Consider the following 22,147-nt stretch of genomic DNA (forward strand, 5'->3'; position numbering starts at 1 on the left):
ATTAAATTAAAATTAAATTTAAATTAAATTTCTTCAAATTATGATTTTTCTTTAAAGAAATAAACTTTATTCAATTAGATTTTTCTCACATTTAATTCTTTAATTTGGATTTCAATTTTTTTTTATTTATTTTTTTTATTTTCGAGTAATTTGTTTTTGCTTATAAAGAGAGTGAGAAATGAAAAATAAGAGGGAAAATTTAGAAAACCGTTGTCCCAATTCCTCTCTTCATCTCCCTCCCCTCTCTTCTTCACACGCACATCAGCCGGTGAACCACCACCGCCCGGCGCACGAACGGCGTATTTTCCTCCAGCAACCTGTTCCACGGCGTTCCGACATCTTCTTCTTCTTCTCCCTCCAGCGAACTTCTCTTCTCCGGTGAGGCTCTAGGGCGGTGCGCTACACGAACTCGCTGCAGTGACGACAGAAACCAACGGACCTGTTCCACGGCGTTCCGACATCTTCTTCTTCTCCCTCCAGCGAACTTCTCTTCTCCGGCGAGGCTCCACGGCAGTGCGCTACACGAATTCGCTGCAGTGACGACAGAAACCAGCGGCGTTCACCCCCTCGTTGGGTCTGTTTATTGTGTGCCAACATGCTGTGTGTTTTAATTGCGTAATAATTATGATTTAAATTGTCGATGTGTTTGAATCGTATGTGTTCGGTATGTTTAAGTATGTTGTAATGTCGTGGCGATATTGTACGGACTAGCATGCTGAGGTGGTGTATGATTTTGTTTATGAGCATATTTTTTGAGAATGTTTGAATTATTTTATGGGTTATGTTGAGTGCATGTCGCTGTTTTATGTGGTTTTGACATAAAGCATAGTTTAGAAGCATGTTATAGCACTCATGCATTCTAGTGAGATTGTGTGAGAAAGAGGTCTAAGGGTTGTGCGTATAAAGAAATGTTGGGTGAATATCAAGTGCGTCGGTCAAATGGTTGTGTCGCCGTTGGATTTAGATGAACATCGATGGCCTTGTTTGAAAATAGTTAGGGTCGGTGCGATCAGTCTAGAAAGACAAGTAGTGGGGATTCTTGAGAACGTTGATGACCTTGGATAAAAATCTATTGGGGTCGATGAAGAGACTCGGTGACTCTGGTTAAAATCAGTTGGGGTCAATAGAAAGCGTTGATGGTCTTGGATAAAATCAGTTGGGGACGACGAAGAATGTCGGTGACCCTGGATAACATTAGTTGGGTCAACGTACCTTGAAGGTGTCGGTCGCAGAAAGCCTTGTGAGAGCTAAATTGTGGGAATTGAGTGAGCTTGAGTAGAGATTGAGTATGCATTACATGATGTGAGTAGCATGATGTTTGCCTTGTATACTGTTTTGTGGCTCTTCAGGTGTGAGCAACTTACCAGTACGCAACTTACCAGTACGTGTTGTGTACTAAATTATGTAGGTGATGATAAGTATTACAAACCTGCGCTGAAGAGGAGATATGAAAAGAAGAGCCATTAGCTAATTGAACTCTTTTTAGGAGTTGCTTCCGTTGTGCTTAGTCTAGTTGATTTACCTTTTATAGCTGGGTTAGTGTCGTGACATTGCTGTTAGTTCATCCTTTTATGGTTTGTCTTTAAGTTCGGGTTGAAATTTTTGCGTTGGAGTTTTTATTGTTGTTCTGAAGTTGAGTTGTACTTAGTGGCTTATGGAAATGAATGTTTTCTTTAATTTGAGTTTGGTTCTTTAGTGTGGTTAGTTTGATGTTTTTAATCCTGAAACTCTAGTTTGCTCAGGTTCCTTAAGCAAAGAGTAGAATGTTAGTTTGTTTCAAATATTTGGACATTGTACTTCAGGCTAGTTAGGTATGAAAGTTTGGTAAGGTTCCTAGTTTAGTGTGAAATTTGGGGATGTTACATTTGTGTTTAGAAACACTGCCCATATCCTCAGCTTCAATTTTACTTTTTACCTTTTAGACATGTACTGTGAACTTTTATTTACGATTTCTTACCAACTAAAAAGGAATCAGAAGGTTTCATAACGTCCAAAGGTTTCTGGTTGGTGCAGGCACACTCGAGGCTTCATTTATGGACCCTTTTGATGAAATTCTTTCTGATCCTGGTTTCACATGTAAGCTTTACATTCATCAGTTTGTGCATTTCTATTTTCTTGATAATGAGTAATTGATATTGGTTTTTCCCAGCCCGAACTGGGGGTAGATTTCAACCAAAGATCAAACCACGTCCTAAAAAGCAAACTTTGGCTCCACAGTTGTCCACAGTATCTCAAGATAAGAAGGTAAGACCTATGCAGTATCTTTTGTTGGCTTAAGTGATGGATGGTCGACTTTGCTGGGACATTTATGAAACTGTTTCTATGAATCTACTTTATTTGCAGGGAACAACATCGGATGCTAAATCTTGTCATGATGGTAGAGGAAACACAAAATCAATCAAGTCGTCATCCCAACTTCCTGTAATAGAGGAGAACAAGGAATCTGAAGATGATTTGCTCTTGGCTACCGTAAGATCTGATTTCAATTGTTGTTCACATCACACCTCTGTGGAAAGTGCTATAATCGTACAATTTACTAATTATTATTTAGCCATGTTCAGTGCCCGAACACCAGAAATTTGGCCATATGGATTTCTCTATTCTAGTATAACCATATATTATTTCATTTGTAAGTTTAATTTGGTGAGGAAAATTGTTGTTTCCAGGTAGACTCTACGCAGCTTGATTTGGATTCTTGTGGTGGTATTCTTCCTTCAGGTTCTACTATCGATGGTAAGTACTAGTTCAAAACATTCGTTGAAATTATGATGGTGTGGTATATAGGAAAATATATTTATTAAATACTTTAGATTGAATTATAAAATTGGTCCTTATAGTTTGGGCAAAGTTTCAATTTAGTTTCTATGGCTTGGGCTTAGTTTTAATTTGATCCTTATGGTTTGAATTTAGTTTCAATTTAATCTCTCTGTCTAAAAAAGTTTGAACCTGATCCCTATGGTTTAGCAAAACTTTACAAATCATCCTTGGCGTCATTATTGGTGGGGTTTTGAGGTTGATAGAACATAATTTAGGGGCTGTTTTTTAGATTTAACCAAACCATGTGGAAAATTAAAACTTTCAATATTATAAAGACCAAATTGAAGCTAACACAAACCATTGGGATTAATTGAAACTTTAAAAACAATAGGGATCAAATTTAAAATTTTCCATTCCATAGGGCCTAATTTTGTAATTTATCCAATATCTTATAATATGAATTTTTCTTTCCAAATATCCAAGTACGTGAAAATTACAATTTAATTTTACTTGTGAATTGAATGGTATGAGTTTCAACTTGACATCCAATATAACCCAAAAAAGATGGTTGTTGCAGCATTTTGATCTTTAGAGAAATTCCCAAATTTCTCATCGGTTTCAATTATTTGGTAGGACTTTAATAGCAAGGGGTAATATCAGAATTAGTTAGGTAGCTTGTTGCAGTTTTGTTAGAGATCATTTGTTATAACTAAGAGGGTTGGTCTTGGAGGGAGGTAAGTAATATTGCTGTGGAGTCTTGAGTGAGCTCTAGATTCTATGGTCCTAGTAGCTTCAGTTACTTTGGAGTTTCTTACTGTATTTTCTTATTCTTTTATCTTTCAATATAATTTCCAAGTCTTATTATTTGGTTTCTAACATTGTCATTGACACAAGTATTCGATATTCCATTGATGTTCAAGATGGAGTGACTGATGCAATTGATACCACTACTCTCTCCTTAGGTCCAGTTGGAGTAGAAAATCTTACCGATGATAGCAAAAATTCGGGAAGATTGAACTATTCCCATTCAAGTGCCTCTAGAGCTCATGAAGCTACGGTTCTGGGTCAAAGTGGACTAGGATCAATCCAGCCTGAGGATGGGCATTCCAATGATGGTAAAATAGCAGGGCAGGTATGGGCTAATTATTCGTGTATTTTGTAGAGGAGTCATTGTTTTAGGTACAACTTTTTTTTCCTCAATTCTGTACTAATAATCATTTTATTTTCAGAATACAGATGTATTTTATGAATTGGAATGGCTAGATGATTTTCATAGCCAACCAAAGAATGAAGCAGGTGAGTAATTGACATTTCTCATCTCTCATTTCCTCTGTAGTTCTTGTTCTAATGTTTGTTCTCTGACATCTAAAGATCCTTCAAGCCTTAAGCAAGCAACAATTTCCAATGAGGACGGAGATTTGGATAAACAAAGGTTGGAAGTAGAGGTGAAAGTCTTGTTTTGTTAACAAGTGGAGTTAGTTCTTTTAAAGCATCTTTCTTCACTCGTTCACATATGGTCGAGGTTTCAGGAATGTGGAGCAGGGGCTAATATCACCAGGGATACAATAAGTTCTGGGACCACTACTCCCTCTGGTAAAACAAATTCAACCAACTTTTCTGTTTTATTTGGTTTTGAAATATGCGCTTTAGTTAAATAATTTAAATTCATCTTGTTTTCAGAACAACCTGCTTGCAAGTATATACCAAAGCCCAAAATGAGAATTGCAGGAGACAGTTGCACACAAAGCTCTCAGCCAGAAATCTCTAATACGCTTCCACCATCTCCACAAGTTATTTCTTGTGATACTAGGTGCATGCATGAAGCCTCAATTGGTACCCATTCAGATGGTGTTCTTAATGATTCATCGATCAACTTTGATGACTACTCTCCTGTCAACCAGCACATTGAAGCACCTGTTAATGTAGAGTCATTAGCATATGACTCTTATGGTGACATACTGGTAGATGATTTTAATTCAGATGATCAGGATGAGATGTTAAGAGAAGAGGTAATGTAAATGACTGTTGAAATGTGTAATTAAATATGCAATTGTTTTGAGTTTGTGCGGTTCTGTTTGGTTGTTTTAATTTTTTATTTTTGTAATTGAGTTCTTAGGGTGGTAAGAATGGTGAAGAAGACCCTTCGAGTCGATCAAATATGTCTCAGCAGCAAGAGATGTTCCCCCCAGTTGGTGAAGAAATTGAGCATAGCAAAACTTCGAGGAAGTTGAGACAGCAGGTTTCTCATCAACTTGATGATCCAGAAGATGGTGTTGATGATTTCCCTAGTGAACGCTTTAGTAATTGTGATATACATGGAGATGGCTATAAAAAAAATGAAACCTCAAAAGGACGTCGAGGAACAAAAACTAAAACAAAGTCATTGAAACCTTCTAGTGATAATGAAAAACCAACTCGGAAGCGCAAGGAGGCTAATAAAGCAGTTCTAGATTTGCAAGCTGAAAAGCGTCCTAAGAAGTTCTCCCATTCAACTCGCCGGAATAGAAGGCAAGGTAACTGTTTCTCTAGCTGCCTATGCTTTAAATCTTTCTGGCTGCCAACGTTATATATCTCTTGCAATTACTCTGTATAGTTAATGTCGTAATGTGCTTTTGTCGGATCATTAATTATTTTCTGCTTCTAAAGTAAACAAGGTTTTGCTTGAAACTCCGGAGGATGAAATTGACTTTCAAAAAATAAGTTTTAGGGATCTCATTATTTATCACGAGCACAAGGAGAAATTAGAGGTACTTATTCTTTTTAACATCTCTCAAGTTTCACAGGACTGATGATTTTATTTTCTTTGGTTGGTGTGTTTTAGCTCTTTTTCTTCGTCACATTTACTAACGAGATTCCTTGGGGCCTGTTGTTTCTAATGTAGAAAAAAGAGGCAACCACAAGGCAATCGGCAACCAATCAAAGGTCCAAAACTTTTAACTCATCTTTGCTTCATCGCTATAAATTGTTTATTATGAAAAGAACTGTAATGATTTATTGTCATTATTTTTTATAAAAAAAAGATAAGCATATTTCATTATCATTATTTTGGAAAGATATATTGGTTGTAGTGAGATACTACTGGACTTTTATGTTTCTGTCTTTTTCTCTTGTTATTTTCTGTTGGCTTCATGCATGTATGTTTGTAGATATGCCAATGTATTTGCATATGTAACATGTATTTTTGAATATGAAGAGTATGTGAACTTGATTTTCTTTTTTTTTTCTTTTGTAAATTACAAGTTTAGTCCCCAAACTTTGATATTTGTGTCCATCTGATCTTTGAACTTTCAAAATTGTCTAATAGATCTCTAAAATTTTAGGCCTAATAGGAATTTTCAATTTTGTCTAATAGATACTTGACAAATTCGTAATTTTTAAAAATGAATTCTTCTATTATATAAATGTTATTTTCTTCTCATTGAATCTTAAACTTTCAATTTTGTATTAGACTTAAAGAATATTTTTAAAAAAAATTAAGAACTAAAATTTTCAAGTTTGAAAGTTAATAGACCAAATAGACACGAACCTATAAATTTTTAATTTAATATATTTTTTTCTTTTTGGTTTATTTCATGCTCTGAACTGGTTTCATTTTTTGTTAAAATTAAAATATGTATGATGTAATGCATTATAAATTATATAATATTGTAAAACAATAATTATACAAAATTTATAATATAAAATATGTTAAATTAAATTATTTGATGATAGTTGAGATTCAATATAATATTTAGTGGTAACCATAACTATATCTTATGGTTTATAAATAGTGAACACATTTTTAAGAACTTTTTAATTGGAATCCAATTTCTAAATTTCCTGCCAAACACAGACAAAAACACTAGAAACATAAAATACTATTATGTTTTTCATTACAATAAAATTTCATTGAATTTATTGTTTTCAAATTTCTGCTTTTAGATCACCAACCAAACGTACTCATACTTTTCATTGGTATTTGAGTTTCATTTGTGATCTCATTCAGAAGAGATTTCTACTTAAAGGAAAACCCAAACCCTCTTTCCAATTGAAGAACCTTTTGCAATTCTCGTTGTTTTTGAGTGTGGGAAGAGTCTGTTGTAACTGATTGGGCTTTTATTGTCTCTCATGAATATCTTGCTCATATCATAAGTATGCCTTAAAAGTGTTATCTTTTAAAGAATATTGTTGTTGTCTCTCAATTCACTCAAGTTTGTCACTTGTGCATAGGCAAAGTTAAATGTTTCTACTTTAAAAGGGTTTTTGATCTCGGACAAACTTTCTTTTATTCGAGTCAAGTCTGTCTACTTCGCTTCTCATTGTTGATTTACTTTCTTCTTGTATATATATTTTTGCCTTTATGTAGGTTTTATTCTTTCTTTCTTCATCTTTTTTTTTTATATATATATATACTCCTTTCTTGTTCTTTTATGTCCAGAACCGATACTGTCGGTGAGGAGATTTACAATGATGGAGAGGAAAGCCTTGCTGATGAACAAGGTAGAGGTACCGATGATGATGAAACGCCTGATGTAGTTGACATGACTTCTGCTTACTTTAATTACCATTCATTCATGGACAAAACATCACGTACAAAGTGGTCAAAGCATGATACAGAACGTTTTTATGAGGTAATTACACCTCTTTTTTCCTCAATAATGTTCGTGATATTATTTGATTGGTTTGGTTTGGGACACTTAACATATGATACTAAAGAATTGCATTGTCTTTTGTGTAGAAAGTGTTATGAAACTCTTGGTATTCGATGTAAAATATCTTGTTGAAGAATAAGACTTTTAGATCTAAATTATCCAAGAATTCCAAAAAAGATTACCTTGATGATCAAGAGTAAAGAAAATTTGTTTCTAAACTCGTGATTTGAATCACAAGACAAGAGGTTTGATCAATTCCACTTGAATGACTCTGGCATGCAAGTTATAAACAGAAGAATTTGCAAAGTAGAAACTTAGCTCTCACAAAGCAAAAATAGAAACTCTATTCTTTTCAATTCCAAAATGTGATGTCTACAAGGAAAGAAAAGATGGCTTTATATAGTCTTTGACAACCTTAACCTATGCGAGTTAAATGCACACATAACCTCCATATTAAAATGGCTAGTTAATGAGAAATACTCATAATCTCCCTATTAAAATAGCTAGTTGATGATGGAATATGATAACCTATATGTGTTACAATATAACCTTAATTCCATATTAAAAACTAGCTTGAATGACAAACAAATATTGAAATTACAATTAAAATAATGCAATAAAAGAAATGTGCTATTTTGTAACCATCCTGGGACTAAGTTCCATAAATTCAACTATGTGACTAAGCCTATTGTAACGTCTTTGTAATGGAACCTTGAGGTATGAAAATTCCTTGGTCATGGTTCATATTAGAAAAGGTACTATTTTCTAGTTGGGAGGGGAGCTGAATTGTAGAACTTGTGTCCCAACAATGGGGCGTGATAGATGATTATCCTCTAAATCTTCTCTTTTCTAATATTTATAGAATCTCCCATGTGAAGGGTTGCCTGTTCAGCGGTTGTTGGATTGACATGGAATAAACCTGGAATCCTCATCTAAAAAGATATCCACCCCCCGCCAAAGAACCCTTGGTTGGTTTAGATAAATCCAAGTTTTCAATGGGCCGAGATTAATCATTTGAAGATCCACCTATTCTTGAGCAACCCTTTTAATTTGCAAGCTAGAAATCTGTGGTCAAATGTTATCAAGGCAATGAGAATTTGGTTTGAGAAGAACTAGAGAGTCTTGCAGGAAGAATTTTTCTAGTCAACATGCTCATAGCTTCAACTTTGTTCGGAAGTTCCATAAGTCTTTCATGCATCATGCATCATGCATCAATATTAGAAAAGGTCTTCATTCTTTAAAAAATTCTTTTAGCTTTGTGACCACGCATTTTCTGGTTGTATTTGTTGTTTTTTTTTAAAAAAAAATTCTCTCCTTAGGGAAGTTTTTATCCCTCGAATATTTTCATTATATCAAGGAGAAGTTGTTTCTTGTTCAAATAAAGAAATAAAAATAATGAAAGAAAGGCCATCTACAAGAATCTATTATGGGTCAGAGTCTGTTTGGATCAACAAAGGGAAGGAAACTAGTTCTTATATTAATAATTTATGGATCAGTTAGCTAGAGTTGAGTGGTTATGAACAGAATGATGGAGGGGCATTGTTCCCAATCCCCTCTTGGGGTGGGAAGTTTGTGTTCTTTGGCAGATTCTTTGCCGTTTTGTGATCTATTAGGTCGGAATGAAAAAAGAGAATGTTGTTACGTTTGGCTATATTGTGAAAATATGCGTGGGGTCAACGTATGTTGGTGTTCCTTTGGTCTGTTATTCTAGACTTTTTTCCCCACATTGATCCTTTACTTTTTGTTACCAAAAGTGGGGACTCTTTCTTGGAGCCTTTTCTTTTCTTTTTAGTTCTACTAATTAGTAAAACATTTTTGTAGTCCTTTTGGCCTTAGGTTTGTTGCCTTGGCCATTTGTATTTGGTTAAAAAAAAAATTTAGGTCCTGATATTTTCATTGAAACAGTTAAACAATTAGGAATGTCATCATCTTTTGGAATCATTTGGAAGATTTTAACATCTGAAATATGTTTAGCATTAAACTTAACTCTTCGTTCACTTACTTTATAGGCTGTTCGACAATTTGGAACGGATTTTTGTATGATACAACAATTGTTTCCAGGCCGAACACGGCATCAAATTAAACTAAAATTCAAAAATGAAGAACGTCATCATCCATTTCGCCTATCTGATGCTATAACTAATCGTGCCAAAGGTAATACCTGTTTCATTTTCGTTTTTTCCTGAACTCTGTCCAATTGTGATTTATTTCTTTCTTGTTCTTGTTTTTTTCCCTTTAATTATCTTTTGGTTCGATGATGGTCTTACAGTCAAGTTTTTTGCAGACCACTCCCAATTTTTATCGTTGATTGGGCAGCTGCAAGAAGCTGCTAATAAGGCAAAACACGAGTCCAATGAAGACGAGTTGACTGAAATTTCTGGGGATGAGGAGCTGGGAGAGTTGGCACCTGAAACTAACGTATGCCTTCTTTCTCTTGTTCTCCTGTCCTTAGATTTCTTCTAACAGGATGCAAGCGTGATATATGGTGCCAAAATCTATATCAATACCGACTCTATTTTGGTCAGACTTTGTCAATTTTTTTTTTTTTTCCGGTTTCTACTTGGGCCTTTCGGGTACACACCTATTTCCTCTTGGTGTTCTCTTTTCCTCGTAATCTTATGATTTATCAAAATGGTTATTGCATTTGGAGACTGGAAGAAGGAATAGAGATTGACGAGTAGGTTATTCGTGTAATTTAATCTCTGATGGTTTGTGTGAACAGGAGGAAGAAGTGGCAAAACCTGGAGAAGTGGAGGACACAAAAATGGAAGAATTTGTTGGTGAAATTCACAGTCCATTGAAGGCTGATGAAAGTGATGATGATGACCCTCATAGATGGGATGAATATAAATTTGACTATTAGTTAACCTTATTTATAATCAGATCAATGCATGGCTATTAGATTATTTGTATTGATCAATTGTTGGTGGGTGGCCCTTGGGACATTCTTAACTTTTTGTTCATAACCCTTGAGATCAGAGTGTTCTAGTGTTGTCTAGAGGTGTATAATTTTTTTATTTTTTTATTTATTTTTTTTTTTGTATATATATGTGTACACACTTTAAATATCGTTTCCCTACAAGATTTTCTGTCAAAATATATGCAAGAAGTGTAGGGGACTATATCTCAACTAGTCTCATCTCTATTATTGTACAAGATCATTGCTAGAGTTCTCTCCTACAGGTTTACGAAATTTCTTCCTTGTACTAAAACTTTTGTGGTTGATAGATTATTGATGATTCTTTCTTTCATAGCCAAAACTTTTGTGATTGATAGATACAGAGGAAATGGATTCGAGGGTGCATCCCAGCTCCAAAATTCTCAACATCATTAATGGCTGCTTCAGGAGGAGAGATTCTTGCTACCACAAGGTGATCTCCTCTCCCATTTCTTCTTTATATTGATTCTTGCTGCTAGAGGTTTTGGATAGAGTGATCTTGTGATGTTCCACGTTGGTTGGGGAGGAGAACAAAACATCATTTATGAGGGTGTGGAAACCTTCCCCTAGCAGATGTGTTTTAAAGCCTTGAGGGAGAGCCTGAAAGAGAAAGCCCAAAAAGGATAATATCTGCTAGCGCAGTGGATCCGAGCCGATCCTTTCTCCAATTTCATATTGATTATAGATTGCTTTAGTCGATTTATGATACATATGGTAAATAAATAGATGATAAAAAGCAAAAAAACTCTTTAGATATGCATCACCTATTATTTGCCGACATTATAATTCTTTTCTAATTACTCAGTGTGAACCACCATAAATTTGGATCGTTTAGAATCAATAGGGAGGATGAAGAATGTTTATAGGTTAGGTTAGTCATTGGCTCAACTCAATTATTCGAGTCAGAAGGCCCGAAGCTTTTGAAACTTTCTCCTGTACCATGTCCTTGAAGGGAACCCTTTCCAAAAGGAAAATTTTCCATTTTAATGGAAGAAAACCGTAAACTCACCAATCTAAGAATATTTACTGGAACCCACAGTCATGGCTGATCGATTGAAGTCAACGAACCAAAAGCTCAGTGTAGGGTTGGCCCACTTGAATACTGTAGGCCCATAGTGTGGGTCACTTGTTTGATTGTATGGACCCATTAAGAATGGCCCATATCCACAAAATTGGGAAACGAAATTCAAGAGAATGATTATACCATGGGTCCGTGGGTCCATTAAGAATGGCCCATTAAAGTATGGGTTGCCTGCTTGTATGGCCCATTAAGAATGGCTTATCCACAAAACTGGGAAACGAAATTCAAGAGATGGACACCCACTCGAATACCGTGGGCCCATAAAAGTGTAGGTTGGCCCACTCGAATACCGTGGGCCCATTAATGTGGGTCAGCTGCTTGTAAGGACCAATTAAGAATAGCCCATAGATACAAAACTAGGAAACGAAATTCAAAAGACTGATTGTGGGCCCATAAAAGTGTAGGTTGGCCCACTTGAATACCGTGGGCCAATTAAGAATATAGCCCATATCCACAAAATTGGGAAACAAGATTCATGAGAATGATTGTCGGCTCACTTTGTGTACCGTGGGCCCATTAAGAATGGCCCATATCCACAAAATTAGGAATCGAGATTCAAGAAAGTGATTGTAGGCCCAGTTTGCTTACCGCGGGCCCATGGGCCCACTGAAGAATGATTCATAGCCATGCAAGAACTGAGATTTTGACCCAAAATGGTCCCCACCTAATAAAAATTCCACCCACTTTTTCAGTGTGCGAATTAATTTTGTAGGACCATTTTTACAAAATAAATAAATAAATAAGAGTTATGTTTGTGGGTCTCTCCAATTATTTGGTCCTCCCTACCCTTATCCATCTGATCAAATTGTTAGGTTTTAACAGAAAAATAACTAAGCTAGAAACATAAACGATTGAAGTTTGAAGGGATGATAGTATTCGGGAAGGGATGATATTATTGAATACTGAACTTCTATTATTGAATATTGAACTTGGTTTTTGTAGCTTTATAGATAATTAGACGGTAGACTTAAATTGAAGGTTTATAAAGATATTTATACATTTTTTTAACTAAAAAAAAAAAAGAAAAACTATTTTTATGGAAATTGTTAATATTTCGTTTTAAGTTTTTGGATAAAAATATTAATATATTACTACAAAGTTTATAGTATATTGTTATTAATTTAAATTTATTATTATTATTATTATTAGGATAAAAGGAGGTACTTTTGTGTTGTGTCGGGCGTTACAAAATTTCTCACACCTAATAAATTCCCATTTCATCAAACTTTCACAGATGATGTTTGGCTTTTCTCATTCTATCCTTATTTTGGAAACTAACAATTCAAATTTCTTTTCTTTTATAAAGATCTTATTTATTTCTTTCTTTTTCTTTTTTTAATTATTTTTTTTATTTTATTTTAAAGTTTAGTTTTTCACCCTTTTAAAAATTATTTATTTTTATTTTATTTTATTTTAAAGTTAAGTTTTGAAATATTAAAAGTTTTTTTTTTTTTTTTGAAGTTTAGGAATATCATATACGAATTAGTAGAAATATTTCAATTTGTTTATAATATTTATTATTTTTTAATTATAAGTATAATAATTTTTATTTTTATTTTATTAAAGTTCAATGATAAAAATAAATATTTTCAAAATGAAGAGACCTAATGGAAGGATAATTCAAAATTATGAGTGTTGGAGAAGGAAACGAGGTTTATAGAAGATGAACCTGTACGACAAATATACGATAAGGTATCACCCAAAAGGATAGTCACCATATCTTAGAGAGAGCCGATCCTCTAGACATCCTATTTTTGTGTCTCTCCTCCTTCTTCCCTCTAAACAGATTATCAAAGAAAAAACAAACTCCGCTTCAATTGGTGCCCCTCTTTGATAAGAAAATACGTCTTTGTGCAGAAACCTTTCCCTAACAAATGCGTTTTAAAACTCTGAGACAGATGGTCATACGTAACAGGCCAAAATAGACAATATCTTCTAACTGGTTGTTACAAATGACATCAGAGCTAGACAACTAGCTATGTGTTAGCTAAGACACTGATCCCCAAAGAGGAGTGGTCACATCAATTGGAGAGGAGAACGCCTGCGAGGACGCTGGGTCTCAAAGTGGGTGGATTGTGAGATCTCACATCAATTAGAGAGGGGAACCAAACATTTTTTAGTAAAAGTGTGGAAATGACACTGAGCCCCAAAAAGGAGTGGTCACATCAATTGGAGAGGAGGACGCTGGGTCTCAAAGGGGATGGATGGTGAGATCTCACATTAGTCAGAGAGGAGAACGAAATATTCTTTATAAGAGTATGGAAATCTCTCATAGCAAACACGTTTTAAAACTGCAAGTCTGACGGCGATACGTCACAGACCAAAGTGAATAATATCTTCTAATGATGAGTTTGTGCGGTAACACCCGGGTAGACAATATCTACTCAGTGTCTCTTAGTTAGGGCTCTAAAATTATTTATGAGAGAGAAATAGAGAGGAAAAGCATACAATAAATGGTAATAAAATCAGCTGAGGGTACAATGAATGCCATTGAACAACACAAAATCAGTGGGAAAACAAAAAAACTCAGAATCCAATGAGTCAAATCAGATTCAAAGCTGAAACCAATCCCAAAAATTTTCCCTCCCACAAAATTCCGTGTTCTTTCCCGAGAAAATGGAATCGAAACTTCCAAGATTCAAGGTTCATATTACAGCAAATTGAGACATGTGTTGGAGAAATCAGAACCAATTCCATAGATGGAAACAACAAAATTATTGATTATTCTCACTCTGATGAATCTAAAAGCCAATTGATTAAGAAAATTGAAGAAAAACCTCGAAAAACAGAGGCCTTACAGAGAGATAAAGATGAAGAAAAGCTTCAACAAACTCATCCATGGCGGATCAAACACAAACCAGAAGAAGAAGAATAACAGAAGTATAACCAGAAAGCCATCTTAGCTGAGTTCCGCCATGGATTTCCATTAAAATGGCGGAAGAACTTCAACCAGAATCAGAAGAACTTCAACAAACTCATCCATGGCGGATCAAACACAAAATCAGAAGAAGAAGAAGAAGAAGAAGAACAGAAGCATAACCAGAAAGCCATCAGAGCTGAGTTCCGACATGGATTTCCATTGAAATGGCGGAAGAACTTCAACGAAATTAGCAGAGTTCATAGAGCAAAATCTGGCAAAAACAGCCAAAATTCAGAATAATGATTTGAAAAGAGAAAAAGGAAACCCTAATTTTCACTCGATCTAAGTTAAGAATTCGATAGCCAAAAACCCTAAAATTCTGAGCTCCACACGAAAAGGGGAAAAAAAAGCGATAGAGAAATTGAAGGGTGGGGTTTAGGGTAGTTATGTAATTCTATGAACACGAAACACGAGGCCGTCGTGGACGGCGGCGGGATTACGACTTCAACGGTGGTCGTTGTCTCTTCGGCCGGAACTTCCCGGTCCACCAGATAAAGAAGCAAGCAAATTCAGATGCCCTGGAAGGTAATTTCCCACTTTCGCCGCCGACGCTTCTCCCATCGATTGCTGCTGAACGAACAGCGACGCCGGGTGAGAAACCGCGGTCGGTTGAATCACCATCTCCGGAGCCGCCGCCGCCGCTGCTGCAAAGCTCCACACCTGTCCAAAATCCGGCCTCGTAGGAATCGCCCAATATCCACCCGCGGCAGCCGTACCCATAAACGAACTCACAGTAGAGCCAACCGAAACGCCACCACCACCGCCACCGCCACCGCCACCGCTACCGTCGTCTTTATTATCTCCATCGTCGTCCGTTCTAACGCGCTTGCCAAGAATGAACGGCGCCGGAGCCAAAAGCGGCTTATGGTCGAGAGACGAAGCAGCAGCAGCAGAACCACCGCGGAGTGAAGCGGAAATGGTGGAGAAGCTAGCCGGAGTAGTGCCGGTGCCAGTGGCAGCAATAATCGAAGGCTCCGCTTGACGGAGAAGCCACTCGATGGTTTGACCGTCGGATTTGTGGCCCAACTCGCGAGTAAGTTGGAAGACCCGAGCAGCACAAATGATCGGCATACGAATACGGCGGCCACGGCCATCGACCTTGCTGTGACGGTCCTTGGACGGAGGTTTTTTGACGGCCAAACCGCCATTGTTGTTAGTCTGAGAAAGATCAATAATGGCGCCATTGTTGCAGTTGACGCCGTCAGAACCAGACATGGTTAACAAAGAAAGACGTCAACGAAGAAGAAGAAGAAGAAGAAGAATGAAGGGTCGTCAATGGAGGAATTGAAATATTTATTTATTTTTTTTAATTTTTAATTATTTAAAAAACTTTTTAAGGGGTTTGGAGTTTGGGAGCAGAGGGGCTCTAATCATTGAGAAGCAGGAGCTGGTGGAGACAGGAGGAGGGCACATGGGTGGTGGTCCCCACTTTTCTTTATTTTATTATTATTTTTATTATTATTTTATTATTTATTTATTTTAATTTCACTCTTTTATTGGGTCCCACATCTCTAACTTCTATATTTCCTTTTTCTGGTCCCACATAAATGTTTCGAGGCTATATTCGTAATTTCACTATCTATTTTTAATTATTTTAATTTAAAATTATGATATTTCACCGTTATAGAATCCGGGTTTTCTCTCTCCGGACCGACAGCGGCTCGGTCTGTAATCTCTAGCTTTGTCCTGGATATTGTTTTGGTAATTAGAGGTAAACGGCGTCGTTTAAACAAAAATAAAAATAAAAAATACATTTAATTTTGGCCGAATTATTACTGCTTTTTTTTTTTTTTTTTTAACCACAAAAACCTTTAATTTTTTTGAAATTTTTAATTTTTTTTCTATTTTTTAGTCCATAAAAAACTTTTATATAATTATCTGAATGGATTTAATTTATAGAAATTTAATTAAAAATTAAAGCGATTTACATCTCGTATTAGGAATAATTAGAGGTAAACGGCGTCGTTTCAACAAAAAAAACATTTAATTTTGGCCGAATTATTACTTTATGGTTTAAAAGCTTTTATTTATTTTTTTTAATCACAAAAGCCTATCATTTTATTGAAATTTTTAATTTTTTTTTCTATTTTTTTAGTCCATAAAAAACTTTTATATAATTATCTGAATTGATTTATTTATAGAAATTTAATTAAAAATTATAGCGATTTACATCTTATAGTATTAGGAATATTTTGTATTTATTATTTTATTTTTTAATAGTAAAACTGGACTCGATCTTATCCTAAAACATTCTTAAAAGCATTAAGTCTTAATTAAATATAAAAAAAAAGGTAAATATATAATAAAATAATTATTATAAAGTAATGGAGGAAAGGTCCAACATTTTACACTAATATTATATTATTTTCAAACTTTATGGGCGTTAATTTAATTTAGTCCGCACCTAAATCTTTCAAGAGTGAAATGACATATTTGCCCAAATGATCTACTTGGGTCAAATTATAAAATTAGATTTTTGTATTTAATTGATCTCATTATTTTAATAAATTCTAAATTAGTGTCCTATTAATAAAGTTAATAACAATTAGTGTCCTATTAATAAAGTTACTAACAAAATTAAATAAAAATATGTTATTTATATAGTAATTAAATTAGATTTTTAATACTATCCTGATCTAAGAGTGTATAAAAGTTGTATCAAAAAAATCTTTTGGAATGACTTGAAATTTTAAGTTGGTTGAGTTAGTGATCTGAATGAACTCGAAAAGAGTTTACAACCGAACTCGTGAATTAGGTTGAGTTGTCGAATTTTTATTTTTTAGAAATTATTTTAAAAAGTGGTTCAACAACAAATAATAAAAATAAAAAATACGATAAATATGTTATCTCAAATAAAAAAATATTTTTTTTTTTATAATTAATGAATCTTTGTTTTAAGAAAATCTATTAATCAACTCAATCCATAAAAATTTATTTTCTTAATTTAATTGAATCAAAATAAATTCACAATCGAGCTCGAACGAACAAATTAAATTGAATTGATCGAATTTTTCGTTGATGAAATATGAAAATAAATTGTTTTAAAACTAATAATATTTATTTTGATTTATAATTATAGCACAAAATCCAATAAAGTGGCAATAAAGAAGCATAGGAATGAGTTAATGCTAGTAAACAATTGATTATGAGATGATTAACAATCACTGCAATATTTTCTTTTTTCATGAAATATCTTAATAAAGTTTTTAATATAATATTATTTCATGTGTCATCATTTACAAGATTGAGAAGGATTTTGGCCATCTCACCCAATCTTTACCACAACCCTTCTTTAATACCCTCATTTTTTTATTTAATTAGATTAATAAATAAAGATATCTCTATATTTTATATTTTATTTTAAAAGTCCCCATAAAAGTATATTAAGAATATAAAAATATCTTCTATATATATAAAAAAAATTAAATATTTGTTAATTGAAAAATAAGTGATTGCACTTCTCTGACCCTTACTGCCCCACCAAATAGCGGACAATTAATACGTTCCACTTATTGAACAGAGTTCTATGGTCGGTCCGTGACCACTGGACACCAAAGACATCTTTAGAGTGATCTCATAGTTCCTACTGGTGCAGATTCTTCTCCCAACTAAAGAAGAGATGTTGGCAGAAACATCTAATGCTCCCGAATAACTCATGGAAACAAATTTGAGATACTTTTGTAATTTCTTGAACATTCTTTAACACATAACTAATTTCTTCGGATCTCCATGGATATAGAGTGTAATCAAATCAAAGCTATGAAGCCAAACCAGAGATTTGAGTAAGAAATGTCATCCAAAATGAACGCATCTGTACATAATGATGTGGGCATTGCGAAACAAAATTCTTAGTAACAGAAAAAACAAAGAAAGACTGCTAAAAACCACCAACTGTTCTATGTATATTCATAGCGGAAATTGCTTCTAAACCTGTGAGACAACCTCAAAATAGATTCCTGGTTCCTGAAAACGAAGTTTAAACACAATAGTCAAGAATAAGTACTATAGTCTTTCATGTTTCATCCATATTTCATCCATAATAAGAGATGTTCGTAATGTATGTATTCTTATAACTTAGATATATAGCTTGTAACGGTCCTAGCCCATCGCTAGCAAATATTATCTTCTTTAGACTTTTCCTTCCGGACTTCCCCTCAAGATTTTTAAAATGCGTCTGCTAGAGAAAGATTTCCACACCCTATAAAGAATATTTCGTTCTCTTTCTCCAACCGATGTAGGATCTCACATAACTGCTCATACCGTTTGCAAATTCATAGTCTATAATCTAGAATAAACAAGTCTATCTACACATCTTAATCGAGCTACAGTGATTACCTTAAAAGAAAATCTCAACTTCAACCACTCCTATTACAGTGTAAAAGATGCATTTCATAAGCTTGTATTAATATGATTCATAGGATTAGCAAATCCATAATCTATAATTTAGAATAAACATAGGAACTCTTAACCTCAAGTTACATGAACCTAACCTATGTGTCAAGTACCTTCGAACAAAATCTCCTTGATATACTAGTGACGGTCTAACAACAAATAATGAGTGCCTTTAAGAACAAAATCTCTTGACCCATTCAACCTCAAGCGAGAAATAATGTACATTTATATTGTCTATGTCTTTTGTAGCAGCCCAAACTCATCGCTAGCAGATATTATTCTCTTTGGACTTTCCCTTTCGGGCTTCCCCCCAAAGTTTTTAAAACGTACTACTAGGGTGAAGTTTCCACCCTTATAAAAAATGTTTCGTTCCCCTCTCCAACCGAAAAGATACACACTATGCTAGAGCCATGTGCTTCTAAAACTTCCTCACTTATTCCCTAAAGCCCACACCATAACTACCGCTAGTTCCAAACAACATTCCTCACTTACATTCATACCTGATCATTCCTCTCCCTATAAATCCTCTTCCTGCAGGATAACCAAATGACTGGACTTCTATAAAAGTGGAGAAGATTGTAGTCAGGAATACAAGACACAAACTGAAAGATCCCCTTCATTATTGCAGAGCTGCTCACATACTAATAGCTTCGAGAAGAAAACCTAAACAACTAAATAGACAATGTTTCAAAAGAGTTTGAGAGTAGACACAAAACAATCTATAAAAAGGTACCTGTATTTTAAAGCCACATGCTACTTGTAAAGCTATTGAGGAAATTTTCTCATCATAATTAAGTAGAAAACCATATCTAGCCTTGCATTCTAGAAGAGATAAATGCACTTGAACAACAGATCCCCCCCTCCCCCCAGCAGATAAGCTTCAGAAAATCAAAAGAGCCCAAGAAAAACAAAAGTTAAATTTTAAGTTCTAAACTTCCAAATTTTGTGTCTATTCGGTCTTTTAACTAAATTTTCAATTTTATATCTAATATGTCTCCAAACTCTATAAGTCAAGGGGGAATGCCATACCTACATAAAAGAACAAGACCCATTGTTCCTTGACTTTCTAAGGCCTAACCTTTCGCTCCCCTACTGAAAAAGAAGTGTTTAATAGGTCCTTAAACTTTCTCCAATATCATCATATGTTGACATATTTGAAATTTTGAAAAAGAAATACTTTTAGAAAGCTAACTTATCTATTAGAGATAGATTTGATTCCTCAAATTTCAGGAACTAAAGTTGTAATATAACTAAAAAACAACTGCTAAAGAAACAGCTAACAAAAAGAAAGCTCCAATCCAAAAGAGACACTTAGAACAAAGTGAACTAAGCCTAAAGTGTTATTAACCAGAAAATAAAGAGGACTAATATCAAGAAAACTTCACGTCATATTCATTGATAACTAGGAAGTCAAAGCAGATCAGAAAAGGTTAGGTGTGAAGCAACCAATGCGAAAGTCTAATCTTTTGTTTTGTAATCTTCTTGGTAGCTCTTGGTTGAGCATGGCTATAGAACCAATTCAACATAATTCCTTTTTCTCCCTCTCTTGGGCAACGTAATAATTTCTAATAAGTAAATGGATTCAATATCTTAATGGGTGACCTCAAAGATCTGTTGTATGGCATTCCTTCAATAATTAGAGCAACAAGGGAAGCATGATCATTACCTATTAATCACAAGTACCAGTAACAGCTGCACCATGATCATCCTAATCTTCCATTTGCTACAAACTAATAACCCAAACATCATGACCATTTATTTCATCGTTCGCCCTCCGGGATTGAAGATACATCTCCACGGTACAAGTGATCAAAAACACTAGATATACCTTTACACAAAGCAGCTGGAGAGCGAAACATCCAATAGATATTTAATATATTTTTTAGATTGTTCTCATTGAGTCTTCACGGAATAAAGTTATTGTACGAGCAATTACTTGAACAAAAAGTACCAAAAGATAAGAATCAACTACTCAATCCTTAATTCGTATTGTTCTTAGTTCTTTTGGGGCTTAACGTTTGACAAACAAGTTACCAGAGCATACTCAGTATGTATATGCATGCAACAAGTAATCTAGAAATTGGGGGGGGGGGGGGGGGGGGGGGGGGGGAAAGCACATAAGCAATATGCAAAAGCTAAAACTACAAGTAACAATATAGGCGAAAAAGAGAGTTACCAGAACATATTCAGAATTTGTCCTGCACCCCACCCGCTCATTCGCTGACATTCCCATCGCCGGAGTCACTCCCATCGTTCCGCCCCCCAAACGGCCACCATAGCGGCACTCTAAACCTCCTCTCAACACGCCCACTATTGCTTCCTCTGTTTCCTGACCCTGATTCTTCTCCAGAAGATTCATTCGCCTGCACCTGGCTTGCACGAGTTCGATTCTCGTAATCAGAATCATCTGTAGGCAACTCGAACCGGCAAACAGGGCATGAATTATGCAATTCAAGCCAAGGCAATATACAATAATCGTGAAATACATGCTTGCAGGGCATCTGCTTAACCTCAGTATCTTTTTCAAACCCATCAATGCAGACGGCACACTGGTTCATTTCCGAATTCAGAAGATCCTCTGTAACAGTCACAGTCGGAAGCTTCTCAATCGCCGATTTAGACGCCGGAGGAGTTCCATATCGGTTCGGATCATTGTCAGCCAGTAATTGAATTAGCTGCTCAAGGCCTGGTCCAATGAAGTAATCGCCAACATTTTGAGGCATCGAAAAGCCAGAGTGGGAAGCATGGCGCGGAATTTCAAACACAACATCCGCACCACTATCGAAGATGCCCCGTAAATGATTCTGAAGAAAAACAAAGGGGTCATACGGCTCAGGCTGAACTGACGAATTGGATTGGGAAGCCAAACTTAAAGTTCTTGAAAATAAACCAGGATTTTGAAGATCAACAACCGTCGAAGAGGAAACAACAAGAGGATTAAAACCACGGAAAGGATCGGGAAGGAGAAGTGTTCCGCGATCAAGATTGACATTCGAGTTGGAATTGGAATTCTCGTACTCTTCAAGAAACCCCTCATTACAAAATGGACACAGAGGATCCGATGAAGGGGATACAATAACAGTAACGGCGCGATCACACTGGTGGCAGAAGAAAGGCTTGTCGACGGCGGCGAGACCGGCGGTGGAGAACATTGTGGTGCGGCGAAGAAGATACAAACACCCGCCGAAAACCAACGAGAGATTCGCAGAGAAAAAGAGAAGAAAAAGAGGATTTTATGTTAGAGAATTCGAAGAGACGAGAAAAGGATTGGGAAAACAATGGGCGAAGAGGAAGAACGGCGGGTTTATTTGTGTCGACGCCATCGTCGTCAACTCCATTGGCTGTTGAGGAGTGATGATTCTCGTCTTCAGTGCAATTGGCTCTTGAAGATTCTCGACGTCCTCAGAAGATTCCAGATATCTCTGAAT

General features: G+C 35.4%; 3 protein-coding genes across 4 annotated transcripts; 1 reads left to right on the forward strand and 2 right to left on the reverse strand.

Annotated features, from left to right (window-relative positions):
• Nucleotides 1-169: 169 nt before the first annotated feature.
• Nucleotides 170-10,518, forward strand: LOC111808227 (uncharacterized). The gene is made up of 17 exons (XM_023694074.2): nt 170-574; nt 2,014-2,076; nt 2,150-2,244; nt 2,344-2,469; nt 2,667-2,733; nt 3,720-3,889; nt 3,987-4,053; nt 4,129-4,202; nt 4,287-4,350; nt 4,438-4,766; nt 4,874-5,270; nt 5,404-5,504; nt 5,639-5,679; nt 7,175-7,367; nt 9,398-9,542; nt 9,673-9,806; nt 10,111-10,518. The coding sequence occupies exons 2-17, from the start codon at nt 2,034-2,036 to the stop codon at nt 10,249-10,251; spliced, it is 2,187 nt and encodes a 728-aa protein (XP_023549842.2). The 5' UTR covers nt 170-574; nt 2,014-2,033; the 3' UTR covers nt 10,252-10,518.
• Nucleotides 10,519-13,837: 3,319 nt separating this feature from the next.
• LOC111808000 (transcription factor TCP21) lies at nt 13,838-15,627 on the reverse strand. Its single transcript, XM_023693752.2, has one exon. It carries the CDS (start codon nt 15,540-15,542, stop codon nt 14,772-14,774), a length of 771 nt encoding a protein of 256 aa, XP_023549520.2. The 5' UTR covers nt 15,543-15,627; the 3' UTR covers nt 13,838-14,771.
• Nucleotides 15,628-18,087: 2,460 nt separating this feature from the next.
• On the reverse strand, nt 18,088-22,147 carry LOC111809360 (E3 ubiquitin-protein ligase RING1). Of its 2 annotated transcripts, none has more exons than XM_023695807.2 (2): nt 20,896-22,147; nt 18,088-18,290 (listed from the first exon to the last, which is right to left on the reverse strand). In XM_023695807.2, the coding sequence occupies exon 1, from the start codon at nt 21,869-21,871 to the stop codon at nt 20,933-20,935; it is 939 nt and encodes a 312-aa protein (XP_023551575.2). In that variant the 5' UTR covers nt 21,872-22,147; the 3' UTR covers nt 18,088-18,290; nt 20,896-20,932. The 2 variants fall into 2 exon arrangements, with proteins under 2 accessions (XP_023551575.2, XP_086985730.1); XM_087129604.1 differs by having other exon boundaries at nt 18,233-19,390; nt 20,896-22,141.

This window comes from Cucurbita pepo, chromosome 13 (assembly GCF_057944985.1).
Source record: "Cucurbita pepo subsp. pepo isolate OVF chromosome 13, ASM5794498v1, whole genome shotgun sequence".
NCBI lineage: Eukaryota > Viridiplantae > Streptophyta > Magnoliopsida > Cucurbitales > Cucurbitaceae > Cucurbita > Cucurbita pepo.